Consider the following 21098-nt stretch of genomic DNA (forward strand, 5'->3'; position numbering starts at 1 on the left):
CTACCAAAAGGTTTATAATTCTCTCTATGACTCATTGCTTAAGATAGTGACCCTGAACTCAAAAATTTACCCCTGGAAACCAATGACATCTGACTTAGCGTGAGTCACCAAAGCATAAACCATTGTCATTTCTTTCTGACACCATTGGCACTAGGACAATAGCAAACTATGTAAAGTCATCAGCCTACATGTTCAAATAATATACAGTCTGATTCTCTTCATGCTATAAATTACTGTAAATCCAAGTGTGCAGAACACTTTGACTAAGAATGAAATGTTATATCAATATTTGTCCTATGAACTATACACAGATACTTCATCAATTTACCTTTAAAATACAGTTCTTTAACAAAGTCACTCATTGCCATCAGCTTTTTTTAATGATTCTACTTAATAAAGTATTGGCCCCCCAAAATTATAAAGTATTAAGAAAAAATAAAGTATTTGCTTAGGGGGAAAACAAAGAATTTTCCAAAAACTGGAAAAACATTTTTTTTCGAGAATTCCAAATCACAATTTTAACCTCATCGCTAACTCTAAAGGTGTATCACACCCAATCTTTAAATTTTCACTGCGTTTCAGGATTGTTCTTGAAGAGATACTCTGCCTATAATTGAAAGAGAGAAAAAAAAAGACACATCGGTTTAGAAGACAGTACTACTACTATTTATCATTTCAAAATAAAAGTACAGGGACGCCTGGGTGGCTCAGTTGGTTGGACGACTGCCTTCGGCTCAGGTCATGATCCCGGAGTCCCGGGATCGAGTCCCGCATCGGGCTCCCAGCTCCATGGGGAGTCTGCTTCGCTCTCTGATCTTCTCCTCGCTCATGCTCTCTCTCACTGTCTCTCTCTCAAATAAATAAATAAAATCTTAAAAAAAAAATAAAAAATAAAAAATAAAATAAAAGTACATAAATCTTTACTTTCAAACGAGTAAGAAAATCTTGCTATAAACTGTGAAGGTCTTAAGAGGCTATTTCATCTTAAGGCACAATGCTTTCTCTATCTCAACTAGCTTTTTGTTTAGATTCGGGCACCTTTTTTTTTTTTTAAGATTTTATTTATTTATTTGACAGACAGAGATCACAAGTAGGCAGAGAAGCAGGCAGAGAGAGAGGAGGAAGCAGGCTCCCTGCTGAGCAGAAAGCCCGATGTGGGGCTCGATCCCAGGACCCTGGGATCATGACCTGAGCCAAAGGCAGAGGCTTTAACCCACTGAATCACCCAGGTGCCCCAGATTTGGGCATCTTTTAATTTCAAATTGATAGTAAAACAAATATCTCTTACCAGAAAATCAACGGGATCATCCGGTCTGACCTTACAACACTCATTCAGACCCTGCATCAGGGTTGGCATCACGTGGGTCATTAAATAGTTTCTCAGGGGAATAGACTGGGCCTCTAGTAGTTCTCTTTCTTCTCTTTTCACTTCCTCTAGTCGCTTATTCTACAAATAGAACATTTGGGGGTTGGGGTAAACAGAAAGGGGAGAACACATTCACCTGATTCACCCCAGAGTACATTGGAACCCAATACTGCTGTACGTGGCCACTAGATTATGATAAAGTTGGCATCGCAAACAGCAGAGAAAAGATATAAATGGTGTTGTAACAACTGCTTAGTGTGCTAGAAAATAATAAACTGGATCCCAAACTCAAATCTTAAATCAAGATAATTTCTAGCTGCCCAGATGAAGAGCGAGCGGGAGTGGGGGAAGAAAGGCATGAGGGAAAGAATCACAGAAGTGCTAATAGAAAGTCTAGAAGGTATTCATCTGGTGAACACGTATTATTCCTTGCTTGGCATATGGTCCCTCCTCTCTTGGGAATAGTAATTCCAGATTCCTTTGAGAAATCTCCCTTCTTAGCCTGGTAGTTTAGGTGGGACTTAATCCCATCAGTCCAGCCCACCTCCTGCCTGTGGATATTAATAAAGGAGAAGCACATCAGGTAGAACCCAAGGATGATGCCAGCGTGGAGAGCAGAGCAGAGATAGGGACCCCAGGTCCTTGATGAATCATCTGAGTCACATATCAAGCCTTGCCTGAAGCCAGCTCTACCTGCCCCCCTCCTTGATTTGAGTGAATCCGTTAAGTTTTCTTTATTTCTAAGCCATATTGAGTTTGCTTTTCTATCACTTGCAAGATAAAGAGTTCTAGATGATATTATCTGTTAAAAAAGCATTTTTCCCAGCAAGACGTAAACCCATAAACCAACATGGGAAATGGACTGATGGATTTGACTACATACAACAATAAAACTTCTCTATGTCCAGAAGACACACCATAAATGCTGTCAAAACATAAATGATGAGTTGAGAAAAACCATTTGCAACAGATTATAAAAAGCTAGGCTATCACGAGAGGAACACAATTTGCATACATCTGCACATTACTGACTCATCACCCCATCACTGTATGAAGCAGGTACTATCCTCCTCCTCCTCTCACAGATGGAGAAACGGAGACACAGAGAGAATTCTGTACAGAACCACAAAGCTACACGGAGAAGGAGTGAGACTTTGACTCTAGCACCACAGCCTGGGAGACCCTTGTCTCATGAGCCCCCTCCTGTTTCTATGACTACACTACCTTATCGGGAGCTGTTCTTGAAAAATACTAAGAAAAGAACATACCGCCCAAACATGGGCAGAGAAAACGTGCAACACGAGAAATAGAAATGCCAATGAACACAGGCAGAGTTGGTACATGCCTAACCTGAGAGATGAACATTAAAGCAATGGGATGGGGTTTTGGTTATCTGGTTGATATTTTGTGAGCAAAACTGAGAAAGCAGCATTGGAGGAAGTGTAGGGAAAGCCACTGGTAAACAAGGTGTGAGCTGCTCTACACTTGCTGGAAGGTAGTTTTGAAATATGTATCAAAATTAAACCACATGTAGTCTGACCTAACAAAATTCAGGAGTTCATGCTAAGGAGATAATCGGGCACCCAAAGATGTGTGCTTAAGGACATCCTTCCTTCATCTCCCGTTCCTTCCACAAATATTTGTTGAGTGTCTGTTAAGTTCAAGTCAAGTTCAAGTTGAGTGTCAAGCACAGTTCTTGGCATTGGACATGTGGTATTGAACAGCAATAGAAAAAAATCCTTGTCCTCATGCGATTTAAATTCTGTGCAGAGAAAAGACAGCAAGATAAATATATAAAATATATAGTCTCTGAGAATAAGTGCAAAGAGGGAAATTGAGACCTATAAAAGGGGATGGGCCATGCGATGGGGAGACGCAGGGGTTGACATTTTAAATATGGTGTGCAGGAAAGGCTTCCTTGGAAAGAGAGCTTTTTAGGAAAGACTCAAAGCAAGTATGGAAGTTAGCTGCGGACACAGTGTCTTGTTGAAATGCATCACGCCAGAACCTGGAAGGCCCCAATAATGAGTCTCACGGTGATGGAAGCCTGTGAAACGTTCGCACAGGGAATTGCCCACGTGGGTCTGTACATTAAAAGGACCGCCAGCGGCAGCATGGGAACAGGCTGGAGATGGACAGGAGCCCAGCGGGGAGGCCAGGGAGGAGGCACCATGATTCCAGCGAGAAACTCCGACCCTGATCAGAAGTGAGGAGCTGTGGAAGGATCTGAGTGCGATTTTCAGTAGCAGAATAGGCAGGAATCCATGATTTGGGGAATCAAGAGGGTGAATGAGGCTGACCATCCAGGTGAGATGTGTAAATGGAGGAAAATCAGAGGAAATCCCAAGGTAGGCCTACGGCACCATGGGACCCAGTTACAAGGATCTGGATTATCAATGCTCCTGGTGAAGGCTAGGTACTATTATTGCGATTATTTATCCCAAGCAAAAGACCACGGACACTTTTTAGGAAATTGCCATATGACAAAACAAACCAAAACCAAAACCAAAACAAACACAAACACACGCTTGGGTATTTCCATGACATTTCTCTAGGAGCAGGATGGGAAGTGCAGCTGCCAAAACGGCTTGGCGTACCACCCCCAGACCCGCGCACACACACACGCACCCACTCCTCCCAGCGCGCCATCTTCTCTGCCAGCTCCACGGCTTCCCTGTGCTCCCGTTCCGCCTCCTCCATGGCCTCCTTGGCCAGCCTCTCCTCTGCAGCCCTCCGCTCCTCCTCTGCCTTCTCTTCTTCCGTTAGGCCATAATTTCGAGGCTCCCCAATCTCTTTGATGAGCTGTTTGATGGCAAGTCTGTTTTGAGGGTCTTCAAGTTTTCCTACATCTTTCAATAGCAAGAGAGAGGAAGGAGATCAGCACACACTTACATTCTCCAAGGTACTACTCTGAGACCCCATTCGGGAAAATTCTTTGTTCTCATAAATGTGCTGTGGAAATGTAAATTACCATGATGTTATGTTATGTTTTGTTACGTTAGGAAATGACCACACTGGGCTTTGCTGTTCCGGTGGCCAGGATGGCTCAGGATTTCTTGGCTCACGAGCAAATACCAGCCCTGTGTCTGGGAGTCCTGGGTCTGGGGGGAAGGGGGGGGCTCCGTTTTTGAGCTCTGACAGTGCTGATTTTGAGCAGTGGGGGATGGGTGGGATGGACTTCCTTAAAAAAAAAAAAAAAAAAGAGTTCTCCATCCCTGGAAGCATCCAAGCAGAGAGAGATGCTGCTGTGGGGGTTCCCACAGGAGGAAGCCCTATACTTGCTGAAAGCCCGACAGGAGTTCCCCCATTTCTTTTTCTTTTCTTTTCTTTTTTTTTTTCCTGTTTCTGAAACTCAATGATCCTGGGATACATTTTTAATTAATAAGTAAAACAAACCATTTCAGTTAGCCTACTTGAATAGGGAAAAGTCCAAATTCTAGAATATCCAACTAATTTAACATCGAGACCAAAACAACAACAACAACAACAACAACAACAACAAATCAGCAGCAGCTTTTTGGTAAACCATGGGTTTCTCTACAAAGTTGCTCAACACGACATTCTATACCACTCTCTTGGGTTTGCTAGGAAAGTGCCCCCATCAGAAGGGTGTACAGTGGACGATTTTTGTTCTCAGTGCCTCAGATCTTCCTAGGAGTAAAGACCTTGCCCTCATGGCACAACCATCGCCACACCCCCTCCCTGCGTTCCTACACTATGACCTTGACCCAGACTAGAGACACCTCTAGCTTCTGCTTGGGAAGAGGGGAAGAAGGGTCAATATACATCACTTGGTGGGAGGAAGCAAGCCCCCAAAAGTGAACAAAAGCAAAATAAAACAAAATTCATATATTCCATGCCTTGCCTGCACTCTGACACTTTAATGTATTTCTCCCAATTTCTCTAACAGTAATTACAACTTGATGTGCTTGAAAGTGCTCTGAAACACTTTTGAAGAGGCTCACTTTGGGAGACCAGTGCTGCCCAAACCAATACTTTTGCCCTCACCCTGGGACAGGGGAACTGCTGATTGGGGGTGGGAACCTGCCCAAACCATGACTTTGGATTTGCCCTTCTAGGGCTGTGTTGTTAGGGTGGAAGGTCTAGCTCTAGGCTTGGCTCCCAGGATAGAAACTCCTGGGCTGTGGGGCGTCCCCAGTTCACTACGTGAATGATGGAGGAGATATGCTGGTCCAAAGAGCCAGAAAGAAAGAGACTCTGAGAGAGGAGAGAAGTCCAGACTTGCCAAGAGAAAATGCAGGTGCCAGCCCTGTTCCTGATCCTTCTCCGGCAGGGCCCAGTAGCCTGCATTCCTGACCTTGACCCCTCCCCCACCCCCATCCCCACTAAGATTTATCTCTCCCTTCCCTTTAACGTCATCTCCTCCTTGTCAGGGTGGAGATGAGGTCAAATGTGACCAGCACACACACACAATGACCTCGCATCCAGTCCTCCCTTCGTTTCTGTCTTTCTCAACATTTCTCCCCAGGGCTTTCCTGATTTTTCCATAAATCACTTTCTGAGCATTACTGAAAAGATGGCAATCACTGTTTTTGTGCAATGTCCTCACCATTCTCTCCTAGTTCTCTATCAAATAGGGTGAGCTACTTTCCATATTAGTAGATTCAAATCCTAAGGTTTTACATGGAAAATGTGAGTCCAGGGCACACAGACATGTCCTGAGGAGGACAAAACCCAATCACTTCTTCGGGGGCCAAACAGATTTTGTAGATTTATAAATTGCATTATCTTGTTATTGCTTAACAGCACACTATGTCATGTCTTAGTAATAACAAAATTAGTCAACCATTGCACCAGACACTTCCTATCTCCTATCTCTGCATTTGTAATAACTCTACAAGGCAGGGGGTATTTTCCCATTTCACAGATGAGAACACAGATGAGTAGAGCCAGCCCTGAGACCAGCTCTCCTGCTTCATGTGGGCACGGTTCCTTGGCGGTACACCTACCAGCACTCCAGGGTCCAGATCCTGTCCTCTCTGGCTCTTGAGGGCAAAGAGAGACCCTAAAAGACCCCCAGGGGTCAGCCTGGCCACTGAGATCCACCAGGCTAGGGGTTCCTCACCAAACTCAGGGGAGGAAGAAATGTCAAGATCCAGGAAGCCAGAAAGGAAGTTCAGCGGTTCACCAAAGCCCAGGGAAGTAGAAACACCCTATGACAGCTGAGATTTGGAGCCAGGAACAGTGACGGCCAAGTGAGGCTGATGACAGATCCTACTTACTGAGTGCCTGCTGGCTGCTGAGATCTGAGTTCAGTGCTTACTGGAAATAAAGGGGAATGCGGTGAAGGACAATTTGCTTTCTGAGTAGCGATGGAGGGTCAGACAGCCAGCCTAAAGGTCAGGAGGGACTCTGGGAAGAACAACAGGGCCCTGCAAAGCTCTGGGGACAAGACACTGCCCCCACGGAAGCAGCCGGCAGCAAATACACATATCTTTGAAGTGTCCTTCAAAAAAATGCCAATTGGGGGGACACCTGGGTGGCTCAGTGGGTTAAGCCTCTGCCTTCAGCCCGGGTCATGATCTCAGGATTCTGGGATCGAGTCCCGCATCAGGCTCCTTGCTCGGCGGGGAGCCTGCTTCCCCCTCTCCCTCTGCTGCTCCCCCCACTTGTGCTCTCTCTCCTCTCACTCTCTGTCAAATAAATAAATTCTTTAAAAAAAAATGCCAATTTGGTATTCGATTTCATAACCTATGCATATATTTTCATATGCCCCAACACCGCCCCAACCACACACCAAATCCTCAAGTAGAAGGACTCGCCAGAAGGAAAGCCCTGTTTGTCCTGTGATCTTCTGGCCCCAGGGACACAAGCTCTGCTTCCCTGTCCCGCCCTCAGCCCTGCAACAGACTCCAGACTCCACAGACTCCAGACTTGCACCAGGGGTGCCTGGGGGCGGAGGGATGGGGTCCTGACACTTGTCAGTGGTTCTTCACGCTGACCTTAGTCTCGAGCCTCGCTCATACCAATATGTATCGGGTGGATTTCAATCTCATCGAAATAGTTGATGACAGTCTCATCCTCGGTATTGAGGTCCCGGTAGTTGCTCAGGGCCCGGAGGAAGCGGTCCTGGCTGTAGTGGGTTCCCGCCACGACACTCTCGGGGAGGTTCATCACCCGCTCCTTCAGGAACTCATCCGAGGCGTCCAGCACGCAAACGAACTCTGGGGAGAGAGCGGGGCTCCTGAGTTAACCCGAGGAATGGAGGGTCTAACCTGCAGGTGGCCCGGGCCAGCGCTAACCGAAATGTCCGGTGACCAGGCTGGACCTCAATGACTAACTGGCCTCCCTCCCTGCCGCCTCTCACCTAGGAGATTACATGCATACAAATCACTGACATTTCCAGACACCTCCCCATGAGGCCCAGCCAGCTGGCACTTTGTGAGATCTGTTAGTTTTCTATTTTTCCCCTTCTTCCTTTCTCATTCTTTCCCTCCTTTCTTCCTTTTATGAAAAAAAAAAAAAAGCAGAAATTGGAAAGTGCAAATCTCTAATGAGAAAAATAAAGCAAATAAAAAGCAAATGGTAGCAAATCTAATCATCGAGTAAAAAGAAATCCGATAACAAAACGCATCAGAAATCGGAATTAGCACATCTCTGAAAACCCTGTGGCATCAACCATCAGCCGCCTCCCAGCCAGGCCCCACTGCACCTTCCCTCGCCTCCCTGCACAGCATCACAGGCTCCCAAGGAGACTAGCGGCTTAGCGAACTGATGGCCAATTTGGCCAATTAATAAAAACAAGGGCTCCCCATGGGATTTGAGTTTCCCCAGGATCCAGCTCTCTTCTCACGTAGCGTCTGCCTCCCATTCAACAGAGCGCCTATCTGATGTCTGACCCGGGAATCAGATTAACGATGGGGGTCATTTCATCCACCTGTGATTTTCTTTTAACTTATGAAAGCAACTGTTTCTCCAGCTTCCCATATAAGTTCGGTGGATGTAAGTTGTGTGAATGAGTCATCAGAGCACACATCAGTGAAACAGACTTTCTAGGTGAGTTACTATTCTCAGAGGTTCTCAGCGTGGTCAGAGTACGCGGTGCCCAGATCATTAACCAATAACGTGCTACCCGTAAGAGTCCGGCGAAGCCTGGAAGCCATTTAATTTTTATCCTGAAATTGTACTGGTTTTCTGTGGGCCAACCCGGGCCCATCACCTGACTTTGTAAATTAAGTTTTATTGAGACACTTAAAGATTAATTAATTAATTAAATTGTATCGGTTTGCCACATAATAAGGCCATCTTCACTCAAATGCATTCTAATAAGATTTCTTGAATGAGTGAGAAAAGGAAGCGTACAGAGCAGAGCCCAGAGCAGAGGGTGCCTACGGGGCAAGTGGCCCTCCAGTGAGTACCATCTGCTCCCTGCATGAACAGTGAAAATCAAGGTTGAGGACAGAGCTTGCGGAACAAGATCCAGTAAATTCATAACAATAGTCTGAAGCTGCCACTATTCTGACCTATTTTAATTTAGTTTAGATGCTCATCTGTGATCATCTGATTTTCATGAGTGGCTATATTCTGAAAAGGAGAGGAGATAGCTAGACCTCCAAATGCCGGTATAGTACTTGAATTGAAATGATGTCAACAAAGTCATTGAAATTTGAATCTAGTTAAGCTCCATGATGTCAGACACCTAGAAGAAAAGTTAATAAATCTGGGCGCCTGGGTGGCTCAGTGGGTTAGGCCGCTGCCTTCGGCTCAGGTCATGATCTCAGGGTCCTGGGATCGAGTCCCGCATCGGGCTCTCTGCTCAGCGGGGAGCCTGCTTCCTCCTCTCTCTCTCTGCCTGCCTCTCTGCCTACTTGTGATCTCTCTCTGTCAAATAAATAAATAAAAATCTTTAAAAAAAATAAAAAAAAAAAGAAAAGTTAATAAATCTGTTAGTGATCTAAGACGTTTAAAATGCGATGCTGTATTTTTCTTCCCAGTGACTGGGAGAAGAAAGGTTCCAGTCAGCCAAACACCAAGAACAGTGATGGACTTGGCTTCTGACTTTCAAGAATTTTAGCAGGATGAAATATATTCCCCACTAGATGGTTTCTTCTTCTTTTTTTTTTTTTTTCTTTTTCTTTTGGAAGCTCTATACCCAACATAGGGCTTGTACTCCTGACTCCAAGATCAAGAGTTGTGTGCTCTATTGCCTGAGGCAGCCAGGTGATATTTTTAAAAGTCCTTTCTCTCTTATGATTCAGACAGAACTTCAGGATTTTGCAGTCTCTCGAGATAATGATTCAGACCATCTACTGTCCTGGGGAGCCTGGGTGGAGCGGTTGGTTGAATATCCTACTTTTGATTTTAGCTCAGGTTGTGATCTCAGATTTGTGAGATCGAGCCCGTGTTGGGCTCCCAGCTCAGCTCAGCGTCTGCTTATGATTCTCTCCCTTTCTCTCTGCTCCTCCTCCCACTCACGTGCTCTCTCTCTCAAATAAACAAATCTTTTTTTTTTTTTTTTAAAGGAACATCTACTGTCCTTGTACTGGCTATGGATAGCAAGTAATAGATTTCTGCTTGGTAGATTGTATATAACAAGGAGATCACTGTGTTTGGCTATCTAGAGTCATGAGAAATCTGTGTTTTGTTTTGTTTTTAAGATTTATTTATTTATTTGAAAGGGGGCAGAGGGAGAAGGAGACAGAGAATGTTGAGCAGACTCCCCACTGAGCATGACACAGGCCTTGTTCTCACGACCCATGAGATTACGAGCTGAGCCAGTATCATGAATTGGACACTTAACCAAGTAAGCCCCCTAGGTCAGAAAAGAACTGACCTAGACGCAGGCTAGCAGCCGTTATAAAAGGCAGTGGTTTATCAAGGAGAGAGACCACCACCTATGACTGGGTCAACCACAGACTCAAGTGTGTCACCACTCCAGTCAAGCATGGGGACTTGTACTAATCAGATTTATTTTTTTCTGGATCTTACGATGTTTTGACCTTATCTCAGGGGGAACGTTACAGACCTGGAGAGAGACTACCTCTTTCAGGACTGGCTAATTCCTAAAGATGGCCAACCACTTACTCAGGAGAATGGCCGTCATGTGCAAAGTGACCACCCCCTGCTTATAAATCTCACACACCAAGCCGCCAATATTTCCCTTGCCTTAAATCATCCCAGAGCCAGGCACCAGGGAACTAGAGAGCAAAACCCACTGGAACCGGCTCAAAGTAGCCAATCCTCTTAGAAAAAAAAAGCTATTTCCTCAGCCCTGCTTTGCCTTTCCCGCAGAAACCCCAATTAAGGCAATGGCCTAGGCTTCCCCTCACTGCTTCTTGCTTCCTACTTCCTGACCAAATCTGGCTCATTTCCCCCCACCATCTAGACAGTATACCCCCTACTCTGGGGTCCCTTCTTTCAATGGCAATAGCCTCTCCTGTCCTCACCCAGCCACCTCCCTATATTAAAATTCCCTGAGTACAAATGACACAATCCTCTCATTTCTTCCAGGAAGACAGAAAATAATGACCATTTCCAGAAAGAAGATAATTTACTAAGAGCAGACTAAACATTCCAAAGAGATGACACATTTGACCCGTTTGGACCACGTCCAGCAGAGGGAGAGCAGTCCAGTAGACCACAGTTAAGAATCTTTGAGCGTTTCACGTTTGTGATTCCATTTCCTGGAAGGGTTTCGTTAACTCTGTGTTTTGGAGGCAGAGGAGAGAGGAGACCGAGTTTGAATTTAAGCCATTTCGTGTACCAGGGAAATGGTCTCGGGTAAGTCTCTGGGCTTTCGCTTCTGGATCAGGTAACCGTGGGAGTAACTGCAGCCTGGCAGAGCCGTGCAAAGAAAGGTTCAACGAATTCCTATCTCCTGCGGTTCTGGGCACATGATGGACGAACAGGTCAGGGCACTGCCCCAGTGAAAGCGTGAGGATTTGCCAGGCGGTTTGCAATGAATGAATATTGCCCAGAAGTGATAAACTCTCAGAAACCAGAGAGATCTGGTTATTTAGTCGACTTTAGTTTTTAACTTTTTCTGAGCCCAACACTTATGTTCATGGGAAATTCGCGACAACTCGCCCCTTTAGTATTGCAAACGCCCCGCCCCAGGCTTCAGGGCCTCAGGCAAATAAATAGTAACTATATCCCTGAGGATGACTGCTCTCTGGGGGCCCCAGTGCTTCCAGTAGCTGCATGGCAAGCTCTTCCTGGACCAAGGGGAGAGGGTTACAGCCATACACTGACTCCCGTGCGGACTCTGACGCAAGCGAGCACGCTCCCCCTACAACCCTAAGAGATGACCTCGGGCTCACTTGCTGAGAAAAGCCGTTTTTGTGTTTCCTATGATGATATCGCATGCAAACTGATTTAAAAAAACAACAACCTTAAAAGTTCAAGACAAGGTCACAAGAAATGTCAGCCTTGCAGTCAGCAAATCCTTTTTCATGGAATAAGTTGTTTACACTTTACTTCCAAGAGGACATTGTGCAACATCTGTGTATCTACGTGAACAGTGAACAGCTCGGCACCTGTCCAGTCTCAACCCTGGATTTGGGAAAGATGGGAAAGATGAGGGCATGGCTACCACCAAAAACGGGAGGAAGGGCCCAGTCCCTGGTGGTCTTGCCAACTGGCTCAGAAGTCAAACCATCAGGGGACTGGCCTCCCTGTGCTTCGTTCCCAGAGGGAGCAGCAGAAACAAACATTCTCAGAGACTCCTGTCCATTTCAGAACTTAATATTCCTGTATTTCTGATTGTTGCCTCCCATACATTCCCTAGCTTGAGAGCTTATGTTTAAGAGTATCATTTTACCTCCAACCCCCGACCGACAAAAAAAAGAGCAGGCGGAGAGAGATCTGCTTTATTGACATAAAAAAGATGGTTTGGGTGCAAAATGGCATTCCTCTAAATATGACCTTTGAGAAATAAATATTTTAAACTTACCAGGTATGATTAGTTTATCAAAGGGGAACATTTTGCCTCTGACTTCTTCTTCTTCCTCCTCGTCTTCTTCTAATAAAACAAAAAAGACATTCTCGTGTTTATTACATGCTATCACTGTGGACAGCCCCTCGGCAAAAAATTAAAATATTTAACTAGATGTTAACTAGAAAACTAACGATAAATAGAAAAAGCATGTGTTTTAGACAGTCCCTCTGATTTTCAAATTTTAACTGAGTCCCTATTACTATGATATGTTGCAACTTATCTGAAGGTGAGCACTCAGATGAAGGAGGGGCGTCTGGCTGGCTCAGTCCGCACAGCACACGGCTCTTGACCTCAGCGTCATGAGTTTGAGCCCCACAGTGGGGGTAGAGTTTACACAAAGAAAGAAAGAAAAGCTTTAAAAAAATAATAATAAATAAGGGGAACGCTCAAACTCACGATTGAACAGGTCTTTAGCTTGATCATAGGTCTTCGGGAATCCATCCAAAATATAACCTTGATTCCTGCAAGGCATCGATTTTACCTTTTCTTTGATAAATCTAATTACATATTGATCTTCTAGTTGGCCTGGTAAAAAGAAAAATATATATATTACTAGGGAGTCACATTATTCATGGGGATTACAAAGTCATCTCAAAATTGTTGTGTAGTCCAAGTAACTACTGAAAATCTTTTATTTTCCCTTAAAGTTACAAATATGTGGTTTTGTATTTTGAACATGATCCTCTGAGCTGTGATGCACAATAAAATAGGAGAACCCCACGTGCTTGTCTGCAATAAAGAACAGAAACAAATGCTGGTGTCTGCAGTTCCCAAATTTTCTTCTGGGTGAAGTGGAACGTGTGTGCCCGTGTGCCAGCAGGGTTCACTCAATTCTGTTTTGATATTACGCCTTCATCCGTAGCCTTCTAGCCTTAAGACATGGTAATAATAGCCTTAATACAGAGCGATAAATGTTTGTGCTGTAAGAGTTAAGTGAGATAGTATTCACATGTGTTGTAAACACACGACTTATTAATAATGGAATAACAGTAATAAATATTTGCTGCATTGGAACAAAAATCAAGCTTGGGGTCCCTGGCTGGCTCAGTCGGTAGAGCAGGCAACTGATCCTGGGGTGGTGAGTTCGAGGCCCACATTGGATGTAGAGATTACTTAAAAATAGAAAGTAAAAAATAAATTAAAAAATAAAAATCAAGCTTGATCTAACTCTCAAAGGCACGGTTCTCTTTAAAGCTGCAGGAACCAACGACCTCCCTACCCAGGTCTCTCCAAATCTGCATTCACGACCTTGGCCCTACTACACAGTTCCCTCTGGAGCCTTGGACGCCCGGTTCCTGTGGTGCGTGGCATCGCTGAGGATGAAGAAGTTTGTTCTAAAACTGCCACAACGGTTGAAGGATCAAATGATGCAGCTTCCCTGTGACAGTCATGTGTTACTCTATCACAATCATCAGACGGCTACTGTTTCTGAGACCTGGCGCTGCCCTTACGTTACTGATGTGGGCATTACCGCATCGTGGGGTTGACAACTTGGAGTGACTGATCTACAAAGCCCTTTCTAGGCTCACACCATACTTTTAATTTATCAGTGGGTCTACGATATAAAATAGTTTTGGTCTCTCTCTCTCTCCTTTTTAAATTTTGTTTTAAAGAGAGAGGGAGATAATCCTTTTTTTTTTTTTTTTTAAGATTTTGTTTATTTATTTGATAGACAGCAAGCGAACACAAGCAGGGGGAGTGGCAGAAGCAGACCCCCCAGCTGAGCAAGGAGCCCTACTCACTCAGTCCCAGGGTGCTGGGATCTTGACCTGAGCCAAAGGCAGACGATTACCTGACTGAGCCCCCTAGGTCCCCCAGGGGCAATCTTAAGCAGCTCAGACAAGGGACCCCATCTCACAACCCTGAGATCATGGCCTAAGCCAAAATCGAGAGTCACACACTTAACAGACTGGGCCACCCTAGCATCCGGGTTTTTGCTATTATTTATTTATTTATTTATTTGACAGACAGAGATCACAAGTAGGCAGAGAGTGGGGGGAGGGGGGAAGCAGGCTCCCGGCTGAACAGAGGACCCCCCCACCATGCGGGACTCCATCCCAGGACCCTAGGATCATGACCTGAGCTGAAGGCAGCAGCTTAACCCACTGAGCCACCCAGACACCCCTGCTATTTTTAATCACTGTATTAATGACAATAAAATGATGTCATTGAAATACCTTTTCTTTCTTCTATCATTGACACATGACTCATTAAGCAGTAACTGATTCAAAACTAATTGTGTCTTTCAGAAATTTAAATGTTAGGGCTGAGATAAAAAAGAAAAAAAAAGAAAAGAAAAAAAATCGAAGGTGTTATTTTGCATAATGAAATTCCTCGAAATGATCTGACATTGTTTCTCAGTAAGGTTCACAGTGATGCAAAGAAATAGAGCCAAGTGAAGTGTCGAGGGATTCAGCAAAATTCAAAGACAAGTTTTATCTAAGCAGTCTATTTCTGATTTCCGAAGGATCTGTTGCTGAGGCAAATGCACATCTATATTCAGAAACCAGGCTTCAGCCCCTCCAGGCATCCCTCCCTTGATTCCAGGCCCCAGCTTTGCCATTCACTCCGTCTGCTTCAGAGCGGAAGTCTTCAGTATGCGAGAAGGGACCTCTAGCCGCAGTTTCTGATAATTACGGCATGTAGGCACACAAAGGGCCAGGCCCAGGTGGCTCTCTCTAGAGAACTCTGACCTCCTAGAGATACACCCCGACCCTGGCAGTGTGAAGCTCCTTGGAAGAGGACTGTCACTTCTGCTTTGAAATGAATGAACACAGCCCTCCTGGACAGCCTTCAAAACGACACCTGCTTTTTATTTTTTTGTTTTTTAATTTTAAGTCTATCGCATTCAAGTAATATTTAAAATGCTAGTATGAGGGGCGCCTGGGTGGCTCAGTAGGTTAAGTGTCTGCCTTTGGCTCAGGCATGATCACAGAGTCCTGGGATTGAGTCCCACGTCGGGCTCCCTGCTCAGTGGAGAGCTAGCTTCTCCCTCTCCCACTCCCCCTGCTTGTGTTCTCTCTCTCGCTGTGTGTCTGCCAGTAAATAAATAAAATCTTTAAAAAATTCTAATATGAATCCATATTCCTAATTACTAAAATATGGTTCAAAAATAGGTGCATCCAAGGTTTTAAAATACCCCATGCAGAGGGTAGACACTAGGAAGTTATACAGTTACATACGTCCCCCACCACCAATTTTTATTTTCATTTCTTTTTTAAGATTTTATGTATTCATTGGAGGGAGGGAGAGAGAAAGAGCACAAGCAGACGGGAGAGGCAGAGGGAGAGGGAGAAGCAGACTCCCCGCTGAGCAGGGAGCCCGATGCGGGGCTCCATCCCCAGACCCTGCGATCATGCCTGAGCCAAAGGCAGACGCTTAACCTACTGAGCCACCCAGGTGGCCCCAATTTTTATTTTCAAACTCACAGAAAAGTTGAAAGACTAGTCCAATGACCCTGGAACCCAACCCACTTGTTTCAATCGTCCCACAATGCTTTTGAAAAACATAAAGTGAGCACGGAGAATCGGTGACTGGTGCATTCGGGTTTAAGCAAGGCCCCTATTCCAGCTGCATTGTCAGGACTGGAGTGGAATTCTCGGCACCCCGAGGTGCCCTGCTGCGCTGGGATTGTGAAATTTGTCTCACTGGAATTGTTGGAGTCATTTACTAACAAACCGGATCATGCGAGGGGACAATCGAGCTGACCTCTGTGTCCTCACTCGGGCTGTGAAATTTCTAGGTAGGTCTGTGCAGGGAAATCAAAGGTCTTGTTTTGTCCACACACAATCAAGGTCCATGTTCTAGATTCAGGTAAATATGAACAGGAAGGATTTGGGGACAAACCTGAGGGAGAAAACAAAACAACAAAACAAAACAAAAACAACCTTCCTAAGGTTAAAGGGGACGGAATGAACTATTCAGTCTTGTAGGAAGGCGGTGGGTGGCTGTGGGCCACTTCCTCTGTCCCCTTTCAGGGCCCCTCCAGGCAGAGGCTGCTGACTCAGCGTGGCCTTTCTTGGCATCTGGGGGGAGAACAGAGTCGGCTGCCAAGGACAGGCCCTTGTGGCGTCTGAGCAGCACCGCCACTATCCTTGGCTCTGCACGGAAATTCTGCTGGGTGTGCTCACCTCCTCGGGGCTGCCAAGAGCCCCATCGGGACTTCAGACCATCCTGATACACACTCTGGATATGACTTTTGGGTTTTTGCAAAGCCCAATGACATGTCTCTGTCCAATAAATATCGTCCAGGCTTTGTCTCATCCTGTTCGCCTGAATCCTCTGCCCTTGGGGCAGCGCTGTTCACTGCTCCCGGCGCCCTGCTCTGGCTCTAGCCCTCAGGCTTACCAAGCATATACACAGGGCCGTGGACGCCTGTACATTCCTTACAATCCCAGCCCTCTGCCCTCTAACGCGGCCTTGCCAGACTTCCTTCCCAGGTGTCCTCATTACACAACGTCTTATCTTGGGGTGTTTCCCCTCCCCGAAGTGGTGGCAGCCAGGACCCCATTAGTCTCTCTAAAAGCTGCATACCGGCTCCCAAGTGTCTCCTAGGTGGGGCAGAGGCAGTGTTTTATCTCAGAGTAATACACTGGGTTTTCTACAGTCAGTGGAACATGCTACTCTTGATCTCAGGGTCGGAAGTTTGCGTATCATGTCAGACACAGAGATGACTTTAAAAAAAAAAAAATTAAAAAAAAAAAAAGAATCACCTGGCTGGCTCAGTCAGTTGAGCATGGGATGCTTGAGCCCTACGTTGGGTGTGTAGCCTTCTTAATTAAAATTAATAATAATAATAATAGGGGTACCTGGGTGGCTCAGTTGGTTAAGCATCTATCTTTGGCTCAGGTCATGGTCCCAGGGTCCTGGGTTGCAACCCTGCACTGGGCTCCCTGCTCAGTGGGGAGCCTGCTTCTCCCTCTGCCTCTGAGCTCACTCGCTCTCTCTCTCAAGTAAATAAATAAAACCTTTAAAAGAAATAATAAATAAAAATTTTTTTTAATTAAAAAGGTTTTATAAGAGGGTTTTTTGTGTCTCTTCCTTTTCCTCTGGGACATCTCTGGGATTCTAAATGCCACTTCCTCCTGGCCCAGCCCATACCGAAGCAGAAACCAAGACACAGCGAATCAGCTACCTGCTTGAAGTGGACATCCGTGGTGGGCGTACAAACCTATGTCCGCCCCTAAGAACCAGACTGGAGCGGCACGGGGCGAGAGGAGGGGGAGAGATAACTTCAGAGGGAGGCATGGAGGGACTAGAACCCATGAAAACAAGTGGATGGGCAGAGGACCACCTGCAGGGACAAAGGGCTGGTGCCCGAAGACCAGAAGTGGGCAGGGCAGTCAAGAGCTGTGCCCCAAGGAATGCAGTGGACGGTCCTCAGTGGGAGGGTGTGTGAAGGGCAAAAGCAGGAAGGAGCCATCTGTCACCTAGGACCCAGGACCGGCTCACGCCTCTGTCCTTCCCCCCTGCTTCCCACATGCCCGGCCCAACCCTTGGGGATCAGAAACAGTCACCAGCAAAGAGGAGAGGAGGAGGTAAGGGGAAAGAAGCCAAACGTGCTTGAGAGGGTAGTGAGGGGAGAAACTCAGTGGTCACACACTGGCCTAGTCTATAGATGATACCAGTAAAACCAGCTTGATGGAGGATCTTGACTGCCTACTTAAATCAAAATGAAGTGGTGTTAGTTTCCGAATAAATTATGCTCATTTCTGGGCGCCTGGGTAGCTCAGTGGGTTAAGCCACTGCCTTCGGCTCAGGTCATGATCTCAGGGTCCTGGGATCAAGTCCCATATCGGGCTCTCTGCTCAGCAGGGAGCCTGCTTCCTCCTCTTTCTCTCTGCCTGCCTCTCTGCCTACTTGTGATCTCTGTCTGTCAAATAAATAAATAAATAAATAAAAATTATGCTAATTTCTGCCAAGTAGCAAGATCCCTGGAAAACATCTAAGTTCAAAACACAGCTTGCAATTATTTGATTGGAACGGACTTCTTTTTTTTTTTAAAGATTTTTTTATTTATTTACTTGACAGACAGAGATCACAAGTAGGCAGAGAGGCAGGCAGAGAGAGAGAGGAGGAAGCAGGCTCCCTGCTGAGCAGAGAGCCCGATGCGGGACTCGATCCCAGGACCCTGCCTGAGACCATGACCCGAGCCAAAGGCAGCGGCCCAACCCACTGAGCCACCCAGGCGCCCCTGGAACGGACTTCTTAAAGAACGAACAAAGAGACGACTGACTTACTATCTAGGAGTTGCGTAGGAACCAGCCTGAACCTGTCCAAGGGTGGAGAAAGAATGAGTCCAGAGTCTGTGTTTAAAGCGACCCCTCACTCCAGTGACCCAGTTCAACAAACTGGTTCAAGTTACCAAATGAGTAAGGGTATTTTTCTGTTTATTTGTATTTGTTCCTGCATGTGTTATGGCTCCATGTCATCCATCTCTTTTTTCTAATAAGGACTTAATGGTTTTCTTATTAGTTTGCCTGAGCATTTTATATATTAAGGATATTAAGTCTTCATCATCTTAGTGCTGACTTAGTGGCAAATATCTTTTCCTGGTTTTTCCTTTGCCTTTTAATTAGTGATTTTTGATATAAAATATTTGTATAAATATTTATATTTATATTTAAATATATTAATATATACATATATACTTACATATTTATATACATACCTATATATTTATATATATTTATAAAATATTTGTATAAAATATTTATAAGTACACATTTGGTCTTTTATTATCATTTTTATTTTATTTTATTTATTTTTTTTTTAAAGATTTTATTTATTTACTTGAGAGAGAGAGAGTGAGAGAGAGCATGAGCAAGGAGAAGGTCAGAGGAAGAAGCAGACTCCCCATGGAGCTGGGAGCCCGATGCGGGACTCGATCCCGGGACTCCAGGATCATGACCTGAGCCGAAAGCAGTCGTCCAACCAACTGAGCCACCCAGGCGCCCTTATTATCATTTTTAAAGTTTCTTTTTCTTAAGACTTTATTTATTCATTTGACAGACAGCGAGAGAGAGAGAGAGTGAGCACAGGCAGGGGGAGCAGTAGACAGAAGGAGAAGCGGGCTCCCCATTGAGCAGGGAGCCCAATATGGGGCTTGATCTCAGGACCCAGGGATCATGACCTGAGCCAAAGGCAGATGCTTAACAACTGAGCCACCCAGGTGCCCTTGGTCTTTCATTATTATTAACTTAGGTAGTTCTTTCCCATCCTATGATCAGATAGTCACCAAAATACTAATAGTGATTTTTTTTTCCCACCGGGGTGGATGAGATTATGATTGAAATTTCTTTGTTATATTTTCTGGACTTGAAATAGCAAACAAGTAGTCTTTTATAACAAGGACACAAAGTCGGTCAACAAGAGCAGCCCCCGGCCTTGCACACTACCTGCATTTTGTTCCATGCTTTCCTTGATGCCATCCAAGAGCTCCTGGGCATCTTCCACATTCTCCTCCTCTTCCTCCTCCTCCCTTTCTTCTTCATCTTCCCTTTCATCCTTAGGTGTGACAATCGCCTCCTACATACCACAGGGATATTCCAATTGGATGATGCCCCGCATGGATCTGCTACTCACAAATCGTCTGGTGGGTGATCCTGGCAAAGGCTGGTGTCCAAGGAGGGAACACGCTCACCCATGGTCATTGTGGAAGTCGTCAGGATGCGTGTATCTACAGAGATGGCTAAGAGCCTCAAGGTTTTTCTCAGTCTATTTTAGGAGAAGAATCCATTTCTGTGTTAACACCAGAACTGCTTAAGAGTCAACCCTTTTCTAGGTGTCAGGTTGTATCTTACTTGAAGGAAACACATTTTGTAGAAATTCAGACTTCTAGTAATCATTTAAGGAAATATACCATAGTCACTACATTTTCAAAGAAATGATAAAAAGCAGTTCGCTGAGGGGAGGGTGGGATGAATAGGCAGAGCACAGAGGATTTCTAGGGCAGTAAAACTACTCTGTGTGATACTGTGATGGTATGTGTCATTCTACATTTGTCGAAACCCATAGGATGTGTAACACCAAGAACAAAGCTTAAAGCAAAGAGTGGCTTTTGGGTCTTAATGAAGTATCCGTGTGGGTTCACCAGTTGTAACTAATGGAACCATTCTGGCGGGCATGCTGATAACACCGCTGCTTATGCACGCAAAGGGTAGGGGATGTACGGAAAATTTCTGTACCTACCTCTCAGTTTTGCTATGAACCTAAAATTGCTCTAAGAAAATAGTCTCTTTTTTTTTTTTTCCTAAGAAAATAGTTTCTCGGGGCGCCTGGGTGGCTCAGTGGGTTAAGCCTCTGCCTTCGGCTCAGGTCATGATCTCAGGGTCCTGGGATCGAGCCCCACATTGGGCTCTCTGCACAGCAGGGAGCCTGCTTCCCCCTCTCTCTGCCTGCCTCTCTGCCTACTTGTGATCCCTGTCTGTTGAATAAATAAATAAAAATCTTTAAAAAAAAAAAAAAAGAAAATAGTTTCTCTTTTGTTAAGAGAAAGTGTGTGTGTGCACACGAGGCAGGGAGGGCCAGAAAGAGAGAGAGACAGAGAAACTTAAGCAGGTTCCATGCCCAGTGTGGAACCCAATGAGGGGCTTGATGTCACAACCCTGAGATCATGACCTGAGACAAAATCAGGAGTCGGAAGCTTAACCAACAGAGCCATGAAGGCACTCCAGTAGTCTCTTTCTTTTTAAAGCAGTTCATAAATAGTCTGATAATACTCTGAGAAACACACATTAAGATGGAAAAAAAACCTAAAAATAAAATGGGGGTGCC

The 21098-nt window shown here is 45.2% G+C and overlaps 1 protein-coding gene across 1 annotated transcript in view; it reads right to left on the reverse strand.

Annotated features, from left to right (window-relative positions):
• Positions 1–429: 429 nt before the first annotated feature.
• The window catches only part of AK7 (adenylate kinase 7), a 76838-nt gene continuing 56169 nt past the window's right edge, over positions 430–21098 (reverse strand). Inside the window, exons 12-18 of the mRNA XM_044231240.1 lie at positions 19721–19850; positions 12720–12848; positions 12279–12347; positions 7354–7551; positions 3995–4215; positions 1289–1447; positions 430–607 (exon numbers count right to left, since the gene is read on the reverse strand). Coding sequence (XP_044087175.1) covers positions 569–607; positions 1289–1447; positions 3995–4215; positions 7354–7551; positions 12279–12347; positions 12720–12848; positions 19721–19850 — 945 coding nt within the window. The 3' untranslated portion in view covers positions 430–568. The remainder of the gene's footprint in view (positions 608–1288; positions 1448–3994; positions 4216–7353; positions 7552–12278; positions 12348–12719; positions 12849–19720; positions 19851–21098) is intronic.

This window comes from Neovison vison, chromosome 13 (assembly GCF_020171115.1).
Source record: "Neovison vison isolate M4711 chromosome 13, ASM_NN_V1, whole genome shotgun sequence".
Classification (NCBI taxonomy): domain Eukaryota; kingdom Metazoa; phylum Chordata; class Mammalia; order Carnivora; family Mustelidae; genus Neogale; species Neogale vison.